This window comes from Bemisia tabaci, chromosome 5, assembly GCF_918797505.1.
Source record: "Bemisia tabaci chromosome 5, PGI_BMITA_v3".
Lineage (NCBI taxonomy): Eukaryota > Metazoa > Arthropoda > Insecta > Hemiptera > Aleyrodidae > Bemisia > Bemisia tabaci.
Genome location: NC_092797.1, coordinates 46,666,514 through 46,683,556, shown reverse-complemented (window position 1 = coordinate 46,683,556; position 17,043 = coordinate 46,666,514). Strand labels below are relative to the sequence as shown.

The 17,043-nt window shown below is 37.1% G+C and overlaps 1 protein-coding gene across 3 annotated transcripts in view; it reads right to left on the bottom strand.

The window, feature by feature from the left end:
- LOC109031787 (ral GTPase-activating protein subunit beta) overlaps positions 1–17,043 on the bottom strand; it is a 44,660-nt gene that overhangs the window by 10,218 nt on the left and 17,399 nt on the right. For 2 of the 3 annotated variants that reach the window (XM_019043552.2, XM_072300831.1), the window contains 9 exons: positions 16,718–16,799; positions 16,035–16,176; positions 15,131–15,241; positions 14,047–14,193; positions 13,071–13,211; positions 11,522–11,748; positions 10,786–10,893; positions 1,307–1,502; positions 387–603 (listed from right to left, as the gene is read on the bottom strand). In XM_019043552.2, coding sequence (XP_018899097.2) covers positions 387–603; positions 1,307–1,502; positions 10,786–10,893; positions 11,522–11,748; positions 13,071–13,211; positions 14,047–14,193; positions 15,131–15,241; positions 16,035–16,176; positions 16,718–16,799 — 1,371 coding nt within the window. The remainder of the gene's footprint in view (positions 1–386; positions 604–1,306; positions 1,503–10,785; positions 10,894–11,521; positions 11,749–13,070; positions 13,212–14,046; positions 14,194–15,130; positions 15,242–16,034; positions 16,177–16,717; positions 16,800–17,043) is intronic. The other variant, XM_072300832.1, reaches the window with a different exon arrangement.

Here is a 17,043-nt window from a genome sequence, read left to right as displayed (position 1 = left end):
TTTTGTCTAAAATTAGCAGTAGAGCCAGAATTTTAATCAGAGAGAGAATGTTTGACACTCAGCCGAGGAATTTGGAAAAATGCCTGATTTGATTACTAACCTGAAATGTATGTATCTCATTTGTGGTGTTTTGAAATTTTCACTTCTATATTAAATATTTGAATGAGAAAAAAAATCAAAATTATTCCTTGGAATTTTCACGGAACTTTCTTCGCACGGAGAAGACAAATTACAGTAGTTATTAGGAGCTGCCATTGATCAATATCCGAATTAAAAATAAAGTATGACAGGCAATCAGCAACATCTTAAACCGAAATAAGTGGTTTGAGAGTTTAATCTTCGATCTGAAGGAGCTTCAGATGGGGCAGACTTTCAATAAAACCTACATTTTACAGGGAGGTATCCTTTCCATGATATCAGAGAAATATCTTTGTCGAATTGTTTGTCGAGTGAGAGGTTCGTCAATTGGTATTGGTCTGCCGGGGTTGCTAGAGTGATGGTGCTTCGATGGTGATCGGTAACGTGGCAGGAACCTTAATTGAAGTGTCCAAGCGTAGCGGCCAAAAGGGCTTCGAACTAATACTGTTATTGTGGGTTGAGGATCTGGAAAAAATTCATGACAAAAGTTTCAGACAAAATGAGCAGAGATGAACCGAAGAGGTTGTCTACTGAAGCATTGGTAAAATTGTAAACACTTAAATAAAATGTGCTACACACGTTGAATAAGGACCAGAAGCATAAAATTTCACAATTTATAATCATTACATTCTTCATTATCATTTCATTTTAATTACGTACTTCGTCATTCCATTTAGATCAGATTAATGCTAGCAAACTATACAAGATTGCCAGGTATGAATTCAGCACACATGCTTAAAAAGTACACAAAAATTTGTAGAATTTTTAAAACTTTTCGAGAAGTTATATAAAACTTTCTCAGAGAAAATGTCATGAAATTTTAATCAATATTGAAATTTGTTCTTGTTATACTGAGTGTGGTTAATAATTTCCTAATTTTTCAATTCTCCGAGTCAAAATTTTTTGAATTCCTTGACTTTCTCTGACCTTCCTAAAAAAATATCACTTGCACGTTATTTGTTTTTATAACACTGACTTTGAGTGGAATTTGGACAAAAGTTCCACTCAAAGAGATTCGAGATTCAAATTTAGGAAAATAAGGCTTGAAAGTCTTTTGCACTCTCTCAAATGGTACCGGCTAAGGTTGCTGAGTTGATGCATTACTCCCAAAATTCTCTGACTTTCCAGGATTCCCACATAGCCGGAAACATTGATAAATTTTAATTACCTTCATCTAAACTCAAAGGATCTTCCAGTAATGCGAGCATTATTGCATTGTCTACAATGAAGTAACGGAATTTGTTAATGGCATCCCTCTGACTAATCTTGCCGTCCAATCCCAGGTTACAATGTTTGACAAGGGAAAACTCGTCTAGTAAACAGGAAATTGATTCTGCTCCGCAGGGCGAGGGGAAATTGCCAACCTATAATTGAGAAGATAAAAATTATAGAACTACAATATTTTTTCAGTCATTAATTTCCTTATCAATTCAGAAAGACATGGTAAAATACATCAGAAAGGCTTGAAACATTGCAGATTACACCAGCAGGCTAATCAGTTCAATTTCAAGAGACAAAAAAAAGAAAAAATAATAAATGAGTAAAAGAATAAATATCAGTAAAATTAATGTAAAGAATGTGGTCCTGAAAGAAAAAACTTTCAGGGAAACTGAAAATTTTCCCAACGAAACTAGAAATTGACCTCATCATTGACCAAGTAAGGGTATCTACCATCTCATATTCGTGTATTGGTAATCCGTAATCGGTAACTCCAGGTTAGTAAGTCTCAACATTTTACCCATCAATGCATGAGTAATGGCAGGTATCAAAGGTGTGAGTCGGCAATCACATATCTCATTTGCGGGGTCTGAAAATCTCCGCCTCTATGTTATTTTTTTAAAGGAAAAAAAATTGACATCATTCCTTGAAGTTTTTGCAGAATTTTCTTCGCACAGAGAGGAAAAATCACGGCAGTTTTAAAGGATTGCCGTTGAGTAGTTTTTTGTTTAAAAACTAAGTATGACAGGAAGTCTGCGACATCGCAAACCGAGTTATGTAATTGCCGACTTACACCGTCGGTACTCTGGTCACAGTCATTCTAGGATATGACGAGATATCTCTTCATGAGACATGGCAACGCTGTTTTTGTTAGTTCCATCATTTTTCAACAGAGGTGAGAGGGGGGGGGGGGGTTCATCCACATTTCGGTAGTTTTTCTCTTCTATGTTATGAACTGGTTTAACTGCACAAACAAACAAAAATTTGCTTATTTAACATTCCAGGTTGACAAAAATCTGTGCAGCAACTCTGGAATATTGATGTGCGCACTCCAGCTGTTCATATTACATTCTAGCGACGCTGAATTAATAACTGGGTATCCACTAAAATAGGCTGGCCAAAAATCAGCACTTTTACAGCACTTTTTCAGTACAATCCCAAGAAATTCAGTACCTCCTCAACAGAAAAATTCAGTACTATTTCACTACCTCCATTTGCCGCAATTCGAAAAATTTCGAGAATTTGAAATTCTCACTCGAATCGCTACAAAAATGACGTAGACATAGATACGGTACCATGTTGGGCGTTCAAAAATGGCGAATTTTTGGTCCAGGCCTCCCCGACGGAGGAGAGCGAGAGGGTGGACGGGAAATCTGGTCTCTGCTCAGCTGGAGTCATTGCGCAGTGCCAGAACATTGCAGAATTTAAATTTTTGCACCCTGGCAAATCAAAAGTTGCCATCACTTCCCACCAAAGGGAATTTTAATTTACTTTTTACAGCATATGTATGTAGATAGGTCTTTTTGTGATCTTTCATTAAGAAAAAAATTCGACTCAATTTGATGAGCCGTTCACAAATGATAGACCTCCTTTGCCTTTGACCCCCTGCTCAACCCCTATGAGGGAATCCAACCCAAATAATCCGCCGAATTGAAAAATCTCACATCCTACTGAGTCATCCCGAAAAAGATAAATCAGATCCGATAGGGGGAAAATCTAACCGGGGGGGGGGGGGGGGGGGGGCTAACAAAAATACGTAACTAAAGAGGGAGGGGGGGGGGGGTAAAAACGAGGAAAAAATCATGAGTGAACTACGATGTTTTGAGAGCAAAGGCTGCTGTCTTTTTTTTTTTTTTTTTTTTTAAATCTTATACTCCTCTCATCACATTAATGGACGCTCTTGCTTTCCGAACACCGCGATTCATTTAGAAATTGTCTTTTTTGCTCCTTCTTTTCCAGTTCAGTATTTTTCTTTTGTTTCAAACTTTCACGGACTTTGCCCCCAAAAATACTTTCTTCCCATGTTTTTCTTCCTGTTCACTCCTGTTTACCCCCTCCGCCCTCCCATCATTCCCCATTTCATTGTTTTCGACACGTGAGGTCCCCACCTCGAGGAAACAAAAGGCCCTGCCGAACACCTGGCTAATGATGCTTACAAAGGGTGCCTTTTTCTTCTTTTGTTCCGAAAAGTTCGGGATTGCCCGCCATTGAAAAACAAGGAAAAAATTTCTAAATTACATTCCGATTTCTAGAAGGGTCAGCAGAGGGAGGGGGTGGGGGAGATTGTTGGTGGTGGCTACAGAACAACAGGTCACGAGCTTATAAAAGGGAAACCCCACCCCTGAGGTTCAATCAGTGTGAGTTCAGGGACTGACGTGGTCTGATGGGTGAACAGATCAGTGGGTCAGGGGTTCAGTGTGCGTAGCCAGCAGCGGGAATCGTAACATTTGCAGAGACGAAACATGATTTACGCTGTTACGTGAGTACATCTTACAGCATATTCATATCTTCTATTATTATAAAGTTATACTTTCATTTTTCAATTTTAAATGTAAAATTTTTGCTTTCTAAATTTTAAAAATTTTTAAAAAATTTTCCTTTTTGAATTTTAGAAAATTTTCAAAAATTTTACTTTCTAAATTTCAAAAAATTTTCTTTCTAACTTTTAAAATTTATTATTTTTTGAATAGTAAATGAATATTGATTCTTTTATTCTTCAAAGTTCAGGTATTTTATATTTTACTTCATTATCATTACGGTCGCGCTAGTCTATATTTTTATTAATCAGTGTAGATACGTATATCCTTTGAAAAAAAAAAAAAAATCGTTGAAGAAAGTAATGTTTCATAATATTTTTTTCAAGTTTTTTTTTTCTCTGTAAGTCAACAATATATTGGTCGTTTTCTTTCTACTCGCACAGATAAACATCCAAAAAACGCTTGGGTTTTGATGGCAAAATCTTGAGTAATTTTCAGTGCTTAATCTGGAAAAATTGAACAAGAGTCTACCATCAAAATCCCAGTTTGTTTTAAAGAAAGTTCTTATTTGTTAAAGTAAAATTAAAAAATAACATTTTAGAGTATTTATTTCCCAATATTGTCATGTTTTTAGACTTGAATTGATGATTCTTTTTTTTTCAGGTCATAGTTTTGCATTGAGAACTTCATCAAAACGGGTGAATGAACACAAATAATGCCTAACTCCTCCGCGACGTTCGAAAATTTTCGATAATATTTTACTTTGTTGAAAGAAAAGTAACCGATGCATCTCTCTCAAATTCTGTAAGAATATGTGAATGGATATTTGAATATTGAATGAAGAAAATTCTCAGAAATGTTAAGGAAATTATGCTGATTAGTTCTGGTTTAAGAGCATTAAAACAAGAGCAGTGATTTACAACGTCACAATCAAAGGTGAGTAATCTTATCCTTCAGCTATTGATATGCTACTTCTTAAATTTTAAATTAAAAAAAATAAATGCAAAGGCTATACATTTCCAGCATACTGCCTGTGATGTCTGTGTGTGTGTGGTTTTAAGGTGATTTGATGGACGCTATATTTTTTGTCAGAATGACAAGTGATATATCGCATCGATCAGTTCCATTTTTTCAGCTACTTTCATTTTTCTAGAATTTTGAGATCGCAATTCTATTGTCAGGAGACTATAAAGAATGCACTTTCAAATTTTGACGAACAAATCCAACGTAATGAAGCCGTGGATTGTTTGGAGGAAAAATATCGCATTCGATACTGATATTGGAACTGCATTCAAATGCGATATTTTTCCTCTAAAAAAACCACGCCTACACTATGTTGAATTTATATGTTAAAATTGGTAAGTAAATTCTTTAGTCTCCTGACAACAGAATAACGATCTCAAAATTCGAGAAAAATGACGAGTAGCTGCAAAAATGGAACCAATTGATGCGATGATATTGCATGCCGTTCTGACAAAAAATATGGCGTTCATCGAATCACCTTAATTCATTTTCTTAGACTGGGTTTGTTTTCCTCTTCAAAAGCTTCATACTGATTTTTCTTTCTCATTCATATATCTTTCCTACATTGACAAGAGACAGGGTCAGAGTGGAAGTTAATTTTCAGTATACTAATTGCAAGTAAAATTGCATTCCAGCATTAGTACTTTCCTGTCAAAAATCATGCTAATTTTTCTCTCTGTGTTGTTTTTTATCTTCATTCATTTTCTTTTCAGATCAGCAAGGAAAGAACTCTGCGAAAGTAGTTTTAGTTTAGTAGCTATGAAAGCCAAATTCAAGATATTGCCAAATGGACCAAGATGCGCCGGAAAATGTGGTCGGAACATGTTGAGAGGATGGACGGGGAAAGGTTTGCCAAGATTTGTATGGTGGGACGACCTCATAGCCAAAGGCGACCCAGACGACCGCCCAAGAGATGGGCACAGAGCTGCCTTTCATCCCCGGAGTGATCTCTCTCATCGCCATCATGTTTTATTTATCATATTTATATACTAATAATTTAGGGGCTAGACAAACAGGGTCACGGCCCTAGTCAGAAGTTAGAAGAAGACGATCTTTCTTTCAGATCGACAAGAAACAAGCGTAGTGAAAGCTATTTTACTTACTTTCATTTTGATTTTTTTACTTTTGTTTCATACACTTTCCTTTTATTAATTTTCTCATTTTTCCATTTGTTTTTCTCTAAATCTTTAAAAAGCATCCTCTCCTACACCATTTGCAGTTAAATTACATTGTGTGATTGAGAAGTAAGAATTCCGACACTCTCATAAAAGCACTCATCTGTATCAGGAAACTAACTGCTATTGTTTCTGATATGATACAGAATTAGCAGTTCCTTATTGCAGATGATTATTGCCTTATTGCCCACTGCAAGCATTGACAAGTCTAATTTTGATTACTGAATGGCACATTAATTATTATGTTTGATATTAATAGAGATTTTGGCATGATTTACCACCAATTACCGGAACAGTTCAATTATTCTGCATTTGGAGAGCACATTAAAATGAAATGACTACATAATTAGTTGCTCATAGAGTAAATAGTGAGATAGAAAAGACAAAAGTAAAAAGCAACAGCATTAAGTTCCAAATAAGTAATGGATTTTTCATTAGAGTAGTACACGTTAATTTGGCATGATCAAAACTGTTTTACTAAAATTTGTATTTTCATGTTAGGATAAGGACTAATCATTCCTTTTTTTATTTTTAGTTTGTTTCAGGTCTGCAAAAAACGAAGAAGATGCTCTCCATGATGAGTCGCTGAGGACGGAAGTAGTGCCCTCCAAAATGTGTATTGGTTGTTTAAAATTTATCGATAGTAAAATTTATTTGACCAATTTCTAATTAATTTCATAGATAACATCTAAAAGAATAATCATATTTTAAAAGTGTTGCATCCTTAACTTGAAAGCACTTGGTTTTTTAAGAAAATTTGAGAAGCATTTACGATTCTTCCAAGTTTTGTATACATACAGGGTGTCCCAAAAGTCCCTTCCACCCCCTCTAAAATTTTACCTAATTAATATTTTGAAACGAAACTTTGGGGATGTTCATCGATCAATGTTAGCTACTTGTGGGGCCCCCCAAAATTTTCGGGCCCCCCCGTGGGGAGGGGCTGCGGACCCCAACTTTTATTTTTTAAATGGCAACCCCTATCTTGTGATACCTCATTCGAAAGAGCATAAAAAACTAAGAATTTTGGCGCAAATCGCAGATCAATATCTTAATTTTTGACCGAGTTATGATAGGTCAAAGGTCAAATTTGACCTATTTTCAAAAAATCATAACTCCGGTTCAAATTATCGTAATGAAAAAAATAAAACGGGAAAATTTACCAAATTGTAAGCACTTTTAAGTAAAAATCACAGACATTACTTCAAACCAATTTTAAGGGGGGTTTCGGACCCCCAAATACGTCAATTCAAAGGTCATTCAATTTTCCCGCGAAATAAGCCAATTTCCCCCAGATTTGCCTCCACATTAGTTCAGTAAGGTCAAAATCAGTTCAACATTACGTTGGCAACTCCCCAAATTTCGGGAAAAGTTAAAAAAAAAACGAAATTAAAGGTGATTAAATTTGACCGTTTAAATTTTTTTTTAACTTTTCCCGAAATTTGGGGAGTTGCCAACGTAATGTTGAACTGATTTTGACCTTACTGAACTAATGTGGAGGCAAATCTGGGGGAAATTGGCTTATTTCGCGGGAAAATTGAATGACCTTTGAATTGACGTATTTGGGGGTCCGAAACCCCCCTTAAAATTGGTTTGAAGTAATGTCTGTGATTTTTACTTAAAAGTGCTTACAATTTGGTAAATTTTCCCGTTTTATTTTTTTCATTACGATAATTTGAACCGGAGTTATGATTTTTTGAAAATAGGTCAAATTTGACCTTTGACCTATCATAACTCGGTCAAAAATTAAGATATTGATCTGCGATTTGCGCCAAAATTCTTAGTTTTTTATGCTCTTTCGAATGAGGTATCACAAGATAGGGGTTGCCATTTAAAAAATAAAAGTTGGGGTCCGCAGCCCCTCCCCACGGGGGAGCCCGAAAATTTTGGGGGGGCCCCACAAGTAGCTAACATTGATCGATGAACATCCCCAAAGTTTCGTTTCAAAATATTAATTAGGTAAAATTTTAGAGGGGGTGGAAGGGACTTTTGGGACACTCTGTATATATATCCCAAGTAAAAACAAAAGTTGAGCTATTAGCCGACTTTACAAAAATAATATGCAATAATTGTGACTCGGGCCATGCTTAAATAGAAAAACAATGTACAAGAGTGTGGGTGTTTGCAAGTTCACTATGTTAAGGTAAAATTGTAAATATATTAACATCCTCTTGCGAATTGTTTTTTTATTAAAGCATGGCCTGAGTCGCAATTATTGCATATTATTTTTGTAAAGTCGGCCATAAGCTCAACTTTTGTTTTCCCATTATGAGAAGCTGAAAACAAAAAAATCTTGTTATTCCAAGTAATACTAATATACAATAGCAGTGCATTCGACTGAAAGTAATTACCTGCATTAAGCAAAACAAAATTATTTTTTCCATTCACAGTAAAAAATACATGAGGGCATCAATTTTTCTACATAAGTATAAAAGTGTCAGAAAAATTAGTTTCTTTTTGCGTTATGCAGTTCAATTATGCAACAGAATGCAAACTTGTGATTGATGATGCATGATGTGAGTACTCTGAAGACAGTATCAAACTACAATTTAAATTAAAATTTGATAGAAACAATTTTAAATTTGATTAATTTTGGCAAAGTGCCTTGACTAAAATTTTGATGAGAGAACTGGACGAATTTATGCTAAAAGGAGCTATTTTGCATGCAAATCCCATGCACATACTTCCTTTTACCGTAGCTCTGTGCAACTAATTAATGGATGCTGAACTTTGAACTTTATTGAGGGACTAAATGACATTCAAGAAGCCCGTCTTGTCATCAGATGTAAATCATACTAGTAATTCTTGATTTTTCTTGTTTGTTTCAGAGCGGGAACGAAGAAAGAAGATGCGGCTGAAGAAGCAAGGGCTGGGGGGGGGGGGGGGTCGCTGAGGGGGGAGGTTCCCGGGGAAAGGGGGTTTCGTGGGGTTGGGAAGGATCGCGAAAGGAGGATTCCCAGGGGGGTATTCCCGGGGAAAGGGGGGTCCGTGGGGTTGGATGCAGCATCGCGGGGTAGGTTTTCCCAAGGGGGTTCCCGGGGAGAGGGGGGATTCGTGGGGTTTAGATAGGTTCGCGGAGTAGGGTTTTCAAGGGGGGGAGGGGCCTCGGAATAGGATCACGGGGGGAGGAGTAGGGTTTTTTTTTTTTTTTTTTTTTTTTCTCTGCGACTGGCTTGCTGAGATCCTCCGGGGCGTTACGTCCCGGGGTCCGCCGTCGCCGGCAGGGGCGCCCGTCGGGACCCCGTGGGTCCGTTGGGTGCCCCTGCCCCCGACCCCCCGCGAGGGGGGTCACTTTGCCTCCCCGCAAGGGGGGGCTTTTTGACCCCCCTCGCGGGGGGTCGGGGGTGGGGGTGCCCAGCGGACCCTTATGGGGTCCCGACGGGCGCCCCTGCCGGCGACGGCGGACTCCGGGGCGTTGCGCCCTGGAGGATCTCAGCAAGCCACGAACGGGGCAAAAAAAAAAAAAAAAAAAAGGGAGGAGGGTGGGAAAGGAACCTGGACGCCGGAAGCCAGGGTTGGGGCAGGCCGCCAACGTACCGGGATCATCGCTAACGTACCGGGATCATCGCCAACGTTCCGGGATCATCACCAATGTACCGGGATCGTCGTGTTTTTTTTTTTTTTTTTTTTTTTTTTTTTTTTTTTTTTTTTTTTTTTTTTCTCTTCTGTTTCAGGTGCTGCTGCTGGTGGTGGATTCGTTCCCGCAACCGAAGGTAAGATACCATTTTAATTCTCTTCATTAATCAGTTGATGAGGGCACTACTTTCGTCTTCAGAGGGACAGCTGCTGTTCAGCAGTATAAAAAACGACAAGGAGAAGTATCAGATGGAGCTGCGTCAGCGTTGGTAAGTGTTTCATTTTTTGTTTTCTCTCCCCGTTTCCTCTTCCCTTCCCCCCGTGGATTAGGGCTCTTGGCGATACCACATTAAAAAAAACGCGCCGAAAGCTCTACCTCCAGGAGCAGCACCGCATCCTCAGTCTGATAGGGCTCTTCTAAGGTGGTGTGGAAAAGAGCTTGTCAAGTGATGTTTCTCCATTTCGATGACTTGCAGGACTATTAGGAAGTATTTGAAAATAATCATTTTAGCAGAATTAAATAGTATGGCTGCGCGCTGGAGATTAAAAGCATCGGCAAAGTCTGAAATGCACTCATAACTTCACAATCTGCGTAAGCAATTAGCGTTTTTTTAGCTTCCCGCCACTAACACGATACTACAGCACAGGTGAAATTTTATCAGAGGAGTCGTTCCATTGTCTGCGATATTCATCATGGGCGATGCTTCCGCAGTTCCGCACGTAATTCGAGGAGAGATTAAGGTCAATCAAGGCGGGCGAGGAAAATATGAACGTGAGCACACCGATTGTTATCTGGTCTTATCCTGGTCAGGTGTTATCTCGTCCCGTCATACATGTTTTGGCGGATTGGCGTCAGCCATGATGAATATTTTCGACGACGAAACGACTCCATTAGCAAAATGTTCCCCTGTGCTGTAGTATCATTTCTGAAGCGGGAAGCTAAAAAACCGCAAATTTCTTGCGCAGATTGTGAAGTTATGAGTGCATTTCAGACTTTGCCGATGCGCTCATCGTGATTTTTCAGACATTATCTACAAGAAACAACTCTTAATTTTGCTCTGGCAAAAGTTTGCAACAGGCCCATTATAAAATGGCTTAAAGGTTTATAGAATTTTAAAGGAGCTATTTTAAACAACTTGAAGTTGCTGTAGTTACTGTGTACGTAAAGTAAAATGACTAACCTGTTCCAAAATGACAGTGAGAAGAGCCTCTGCAGCGTCTCGAACTCTCATAGAGGCAGGTTTCAAGTCTTTTTCGTCCTTCAGTTTCGGAGGTTCACCTGGTTTACCCTGTAAAATTGGAAAATGAAATGGATGTCGTATGATAGGAAGAGAATTGCTACAAAAGTATCAATATAAAAGCAAAATAATAGTTTACTCCTTATCTTCTTCTCCAACGCTAAGAACAAACATTATTTTTTTAAAAATAAAATTTGCATTGTATAAACCTTCCTTCACAAAAGACTACAGGGTTTCCCAAGTTTCTTTATTTCTCAATTCCCTGACTTGCTCTTCCTTGACTCTAAATTTTCAAATTCTCTGACTTTGAGTAAATTCTCTAACTAATCTTTCTTTTCTTTGACTCTAAATCCCCAAATTCCCTGACTTTTCCCTGAACTTTGAATGAAACTTTCACTTTGATTTTTTTCTTTTCATTAAGCTGAGTTGACAGATAATCCGCTTCTAGAGATTCAAATTGTAGTAAAAAGAACCAGAGGTTGTTCCGGTTGTTCAAGCTTTCTCTGATAGCAACAGCTGAAGTTGCTGAGCCGATATGCTATTCGTAGAATTCTAACTTTTTCTATGAATGCCTCGACTTGGCTGCTTTGCTCCACATCTCATTTATATTCAACTTGGCAGAACATTTACTTTAGAAAATTTTATGAGAAAAGGCTACAATTATTCATTGAACTTCTACCATTGATTTTGATCCAGAGATTCCCAATTCAACAACTTCCAGCACTGTTGAGAGAGATTCTTTGTCTTGTAAAAGGTACGGATGTGCTATCAGCCATGTTGACGTGCATTGGAATGCTGCCACAATCGTTGAGTGTAAGTCTTTTGAATGAGCCGGTGGAGGCCGGGAGCACTGGTTTGAAATGTAATCACAGATCCACTTGACGATAATTTTGCACTCTTGAGCATCTAAATGGAAGCAGAAATAGAACTAAAATACTATCCCAGATGGAAGATGATAAAAAGTTTTCTTTTCATACATAAAAAGATTTGCTTCAGCTCAAAGCTCATGATTTGGAGAGAAAAAAGAGCGAAGTTGTGGTAGCAGTATCATATCAAGATGATTAAATTTTATGAATGAACAAAAAATGATTAGATCCACACAAACTCTTAGTTTTTTAAGGTGATTCGATGGACGCCATATTTTGTGTCAAAACGGCATGCAATATATTGCATCAATTGGTTCCATTTTTTCAGCTACTCGTCATTTTTCTCCAATTTTGAGATCGCAATTCTGTTGTCAGGAGACTAAAGCACTCACTTCCCAATTTTAACAAAGAAATTCAGTGTAATAAAGGCAAGGTTTTTTTAGAGAGAAAATATAGCATTCGAGTGCAGTTTCGATATCTCTAAAAAAAACCACGCCTTTATTACGTTGAATTTCTTTCTTAAAATTGGGAAGTGAGTGCTTTAGTCTCCTGACAACAGAATTGCGATCTCAAAATTGGAGAAAAATGACGAGTAGCTGAAAAAATGGAACCAATTGATGCGATATATTGCATGCCATTCTGACAAAAAATATGGCGTCCATCGAATCACCTTCCATATTGACTAAGATACCCTTCGTTGAATAGGCACTAGCGATGAAGTGAAGAATGTGCAGCAAACCTGTTGCGTCTACATTGTGGTGTTCCAAAACATCGTTTCCTATTTTCATTTTTGAGAAGAACCGATCAACAACCATGATCTAAAATTGTTTTATTTATCTTGTCAATTTATAGGTTATTTCCATAAAATTGGTAAAAATAATTTTGGTTGATTTCCTTCCACAAAATTGAAATAAAAAATGAGATTTTGAAATAATAACACGACATAAAAGTGACAGTTTTGCTTCACTCAATCCAAGTCATCTATCAAATTTTGAATAGACTTTCAAAATACCTTATAACTTCTAATTTTGCTCCCAAAATTGCATTATTCAAGTAACATTGGCTATAGAAATAGTTGGAGAACTTATAAATTTCAAGGAGAAAACTCTTAAAAGAACTGTTAAAATTTTTGAGTTAGGAGAACTCTTTGTTTCCTTTTTACGTAAAAATACTACTACACACTTTTTAAAGTTTTTCATCATTTTATTCCAGTAAATTTAAACGAAAATGTAACATGTTCTATGTAAAATGTTATTTTATTAAACAACAAATTTGTGTTAGCAATAGTTCAATTTGTGTTAAGTATCAACAACTTTAGAGGTTAACGCTATTGCCGATAGCATGACAAGACTCAATGATTACCTGTCTCTTTGATATGTGTCTGAGCGAGTCCAGACAAGAGCTCAAGAGCAGCTAGCGAGACATTGAGTTCAGTCTTCCAAGAATAGATCAAACAATGGCAAACGAGATCAGTGGCACGACGGAATAAGGCATGAGCAAAATCTGAAAACAACAAAATAGTCAAGATCAGTTGAGGAATTGAGACAGCGTTTTCAAACAGCTTGATATTTTCAACTGAGAGAGACAAATATAGTCAGACTACAGTAAAATTTTTAAATATCAGGGTATTTTTAGGAACATGCATCAGATTTCTACTACTTGAGTTTTCACTTCTGATTGAAGTTTCAATGATTGATGCAAATTAATTAGCTGCAAATTTATAGACACTAATTACTCGCATCAAAAATTAAATTGATTAAGTGAGAGCAAAGGCTGCGAGGGCATATTTACGCCTTGTTAGCAAGAATTTGTGAATCTGAAAAATTTGCCACTATACACAAGGATCCTGTTTCTTATTGATAGATACAGTAAATTAATATATAAATAAATTGTTCATTCATGCATAAAAATCTTGAAGGGCTGTGGAACAAGTCAGCAAAGAAAAAAGACGAAAAAGACGAGAAAAATGAAAAAGAACAGGAAACAAACAGAACATGAATATAGCAGGAAAACTGTATATAACAACCAAAAAAGAGGAGAAAGTAAAATATAGGAGGCTGGCAGACAGCTATTCAGTCTCAGAGAAGACACAATTTAAACCACCCGATAGCTCATTGACAGAGTAAAAGCTTAGAGAGAAAGCTTAGAGCTTTAGAGAAAAATGATAAAAGGATAGGAAATCTGTTCACTGTCTGAACGCAAATCCAAGTTTCAGGAATAACAGCTGACAAATTACTTTGCCGTGTTTTGGAGGCTAATAATTTTTAGTAAATACAACGGAATAAAGAGTGAAGAGTGCGAGAGATAAAAAGTTACTTTTGATGAGAAAAATATTTACTTTTGCTATTTGATGCAGTCAGGAAATACGGATAATCGTTTACGTCACTCAGGATGAAATTGGCCGAATCCAAACTGCCGTCTGTAAGCATCCCGTCATGGCCGTGGTTTCGATAATCGCTCGATAAACTAAAAGTGCTCATTGAATCTGATAAGACCACGGTTGAAAAATCCAAGAAAAACAGATACGGTAAAAAAAACAGAAAATATTAAACTTTTGCAGCAGAAGGCAACAAAAAAAAGGAATAAAAAAATCAAAAGAACAAATAATAAAAAAAAAATTAAAAAATTCTAAATATCATAAGTAAAAGCCAAACAACAATAGGCCAAGCGTATAACATACTGGACAAACAGTTAATACATAAAAACAAGAGACTGCCATGGCATTAAACTGGAGTGCATATCTTCTCTTGCCGCAATCACACGCTGAATTTAGCAGCTAAATGTGGAAGTCAACAGTCATCGCCCAACGGCTGAAATTTAGCAAATTCGAGTTCTTTTCATCCAGATGTGTATTAAATCTACTCGAATAGTTCAAACAAATTCAAAATTGGTCCGATGGTTGCTGAGAATCGTTGCTGAATTTTGCGCATCGCGCGTAAAATTCAGGCATCCGGCCGATGACTTCCACATTCAAGCCACATTCAGCGTGTGATTGCGGCATCTGTTAATTTAGGCAGGTGATCAGTGATACCACAGAAGACACAGTAAACTATGACGATACAAGAACTTTAGATTGGCTGATCCTCTGCTCCACCAATGCTGAGTTTTACTAGGAGTAAAAGTTACGTTAAGATAAGGATGGTTGGTACGTCTGCAGTTTTCAGAGTTTCTTATGGTTCTAGACTTTTATCAAATTCAGAACAAACTATTTGAAAATATGGGTCCAGAAATAAAACTCAGGCATCCTTCAATAAGTAAAAAATGATAATTTTCAGGTCAAATTTTCTATTACAGAAACATCCATAAGAACCCAAGTTATTTTCAGGTTTGGAGGTTTACAATTACTTTTCCCACCACAAGCAATTTGAAACAATCGGACACAATTATCAAATTGACGTCAATTAATATTCAAAATGTTTTACCGGAGGAAAGAAGATTTGAGGCGGTCTCACTCCCACCCATTGAATCTAATTGGTTAGACTGCTCTACATCTTCGAAGATTGCTGAATCTTGGACACTAAGAAGCAGCCCACCTGAAAAATATTATGAAAACTTATAGTCAGAGCATATATTGATTTCACAGTGCACGTGAAGAATCCAAATTTCCCACGACAAATGCACACAAAAAACGGTAATATTTTAGTCAGGAGTTGATTCTCATAATTTTCTTCATGCAAGTCAAGTTTTATGCGAAATTTCAATTGAGAGACATGTATCAGAATGCTTGAATTCACACCTTGTGCAGTGGTCCAATAGCAATTTTTAGCTGTGACACAACTACATGGATAATGGGAGTAAGAGAAGAGGGCATTCCGGAACTACCGTGCTAAGGACGAACGCCATATGAGCCGTCAGATGTTGCCATGTTTCCTTCAATATAAAATACATATACAGGGGAAATGACGAATATTTTCCTTAAAATTTTTCGAACAAATTTCTACGAAATTTAATCGAAGATATCTGAAAATTTCAAGAAAAAATATGCATAACTTTTCTTTTAAAGATATGTTTTATCCAGAGACATTTGGCAACTCTCGAACATTCATACAGAGTTTTTCCTTAACACGGCAGAAAAGAGGAATTATCTCCATTAATAAGGTCTGGGACTGTGATAATTATTCTTGAGAGGTGGTTATGATCAGGCATGGCAAATGACCGGCATCAACCATTACATTAAATTGCCACACTGGGCGTTATCACCTGGTCAAAGCAGTTCTACATGGGGCGGTATCAGGTACCCACTACAGTATGGTATTTCAATTAGCAAGGATTCTTCTTATTGTGGAGAGAGAGAGAGAGAAGGAAAATATAGAATAATCAGTTTACCTAGGAGCATTTGAGTGTTCTGAGGATCTTTTTCCACTTGTAAGGCATTGATCAGAAGGTTCATCAGTCTGGGCTTCAATTGAATAAATCTTAATGGACTTCGTCCTATCACAGTCGAGTTTAATTCTTTGATCACCATATTCTGAAAATCCAAGAAATGTAAGTTTCATTTTTAAGCAAAAGGTATTTCAGTAATGATTCAGCAATTCATTCATATAATATCCAATAATTAAGACATTTTGTTTTTGGGTGGTCATCTCTCTTCCAGAACTGATGCTGCTACTGTAACAAAGAACAGATGACGTTTTTCTCTCCTAAAAAGAATTTAGGAGCCCGAGATATCCACTATACCAAGATTGGCGCATTTCATAGTGCAGCAAGCACAGTTTTAGATTATAGAACTCCTGGTGTGTGCATGTAAGGGTGGCTTTTACAGGGAAATAGAAAAATAATTTGAGAGATGAAAAGTTAATTGATTTGTAAATCGCAGGCTAATGCCACAGTTTATTCTGACTTTAGCTCTAAATCTACTGTTCCTCGTCCGTGCCTGCGTGCTTAAGAGATACCGGCTGTTATCTTGAGCAGCCACAAGCATACACCAAAAGTTTATCAGCTTGAAAAGCCAAACCCTCCTCCCTCTACTTTCACAATGACGTGGAATTGAAAAATTTGACTATATTCACCTGAAAATGAAGAGGAAGAACTAACATTGACAACAAAAGATTAATTGATGCCCTCCGTAGTTCATTTTTAGAAATGGTAGATCTGAAACAAACAAATTAACGTTCAATTAAAATTTAGAGAAAGAAAAATTGTATAAATAAAATAATTGAATTTGCAGGGTGGCTAGCAAAAGGCTTATAGGAAATCCGTCCCCCCCCCCCTGGTTAAATCTGATGAAACATGGATATGTTTCTCGGCTAGTCTTTTTGATCAAAAGCACTCATGGGCCGAAAGAGATCCCAAGTGCGGTTTTCTAGATATTCACTGTTTTATGTGCGTAAATTGA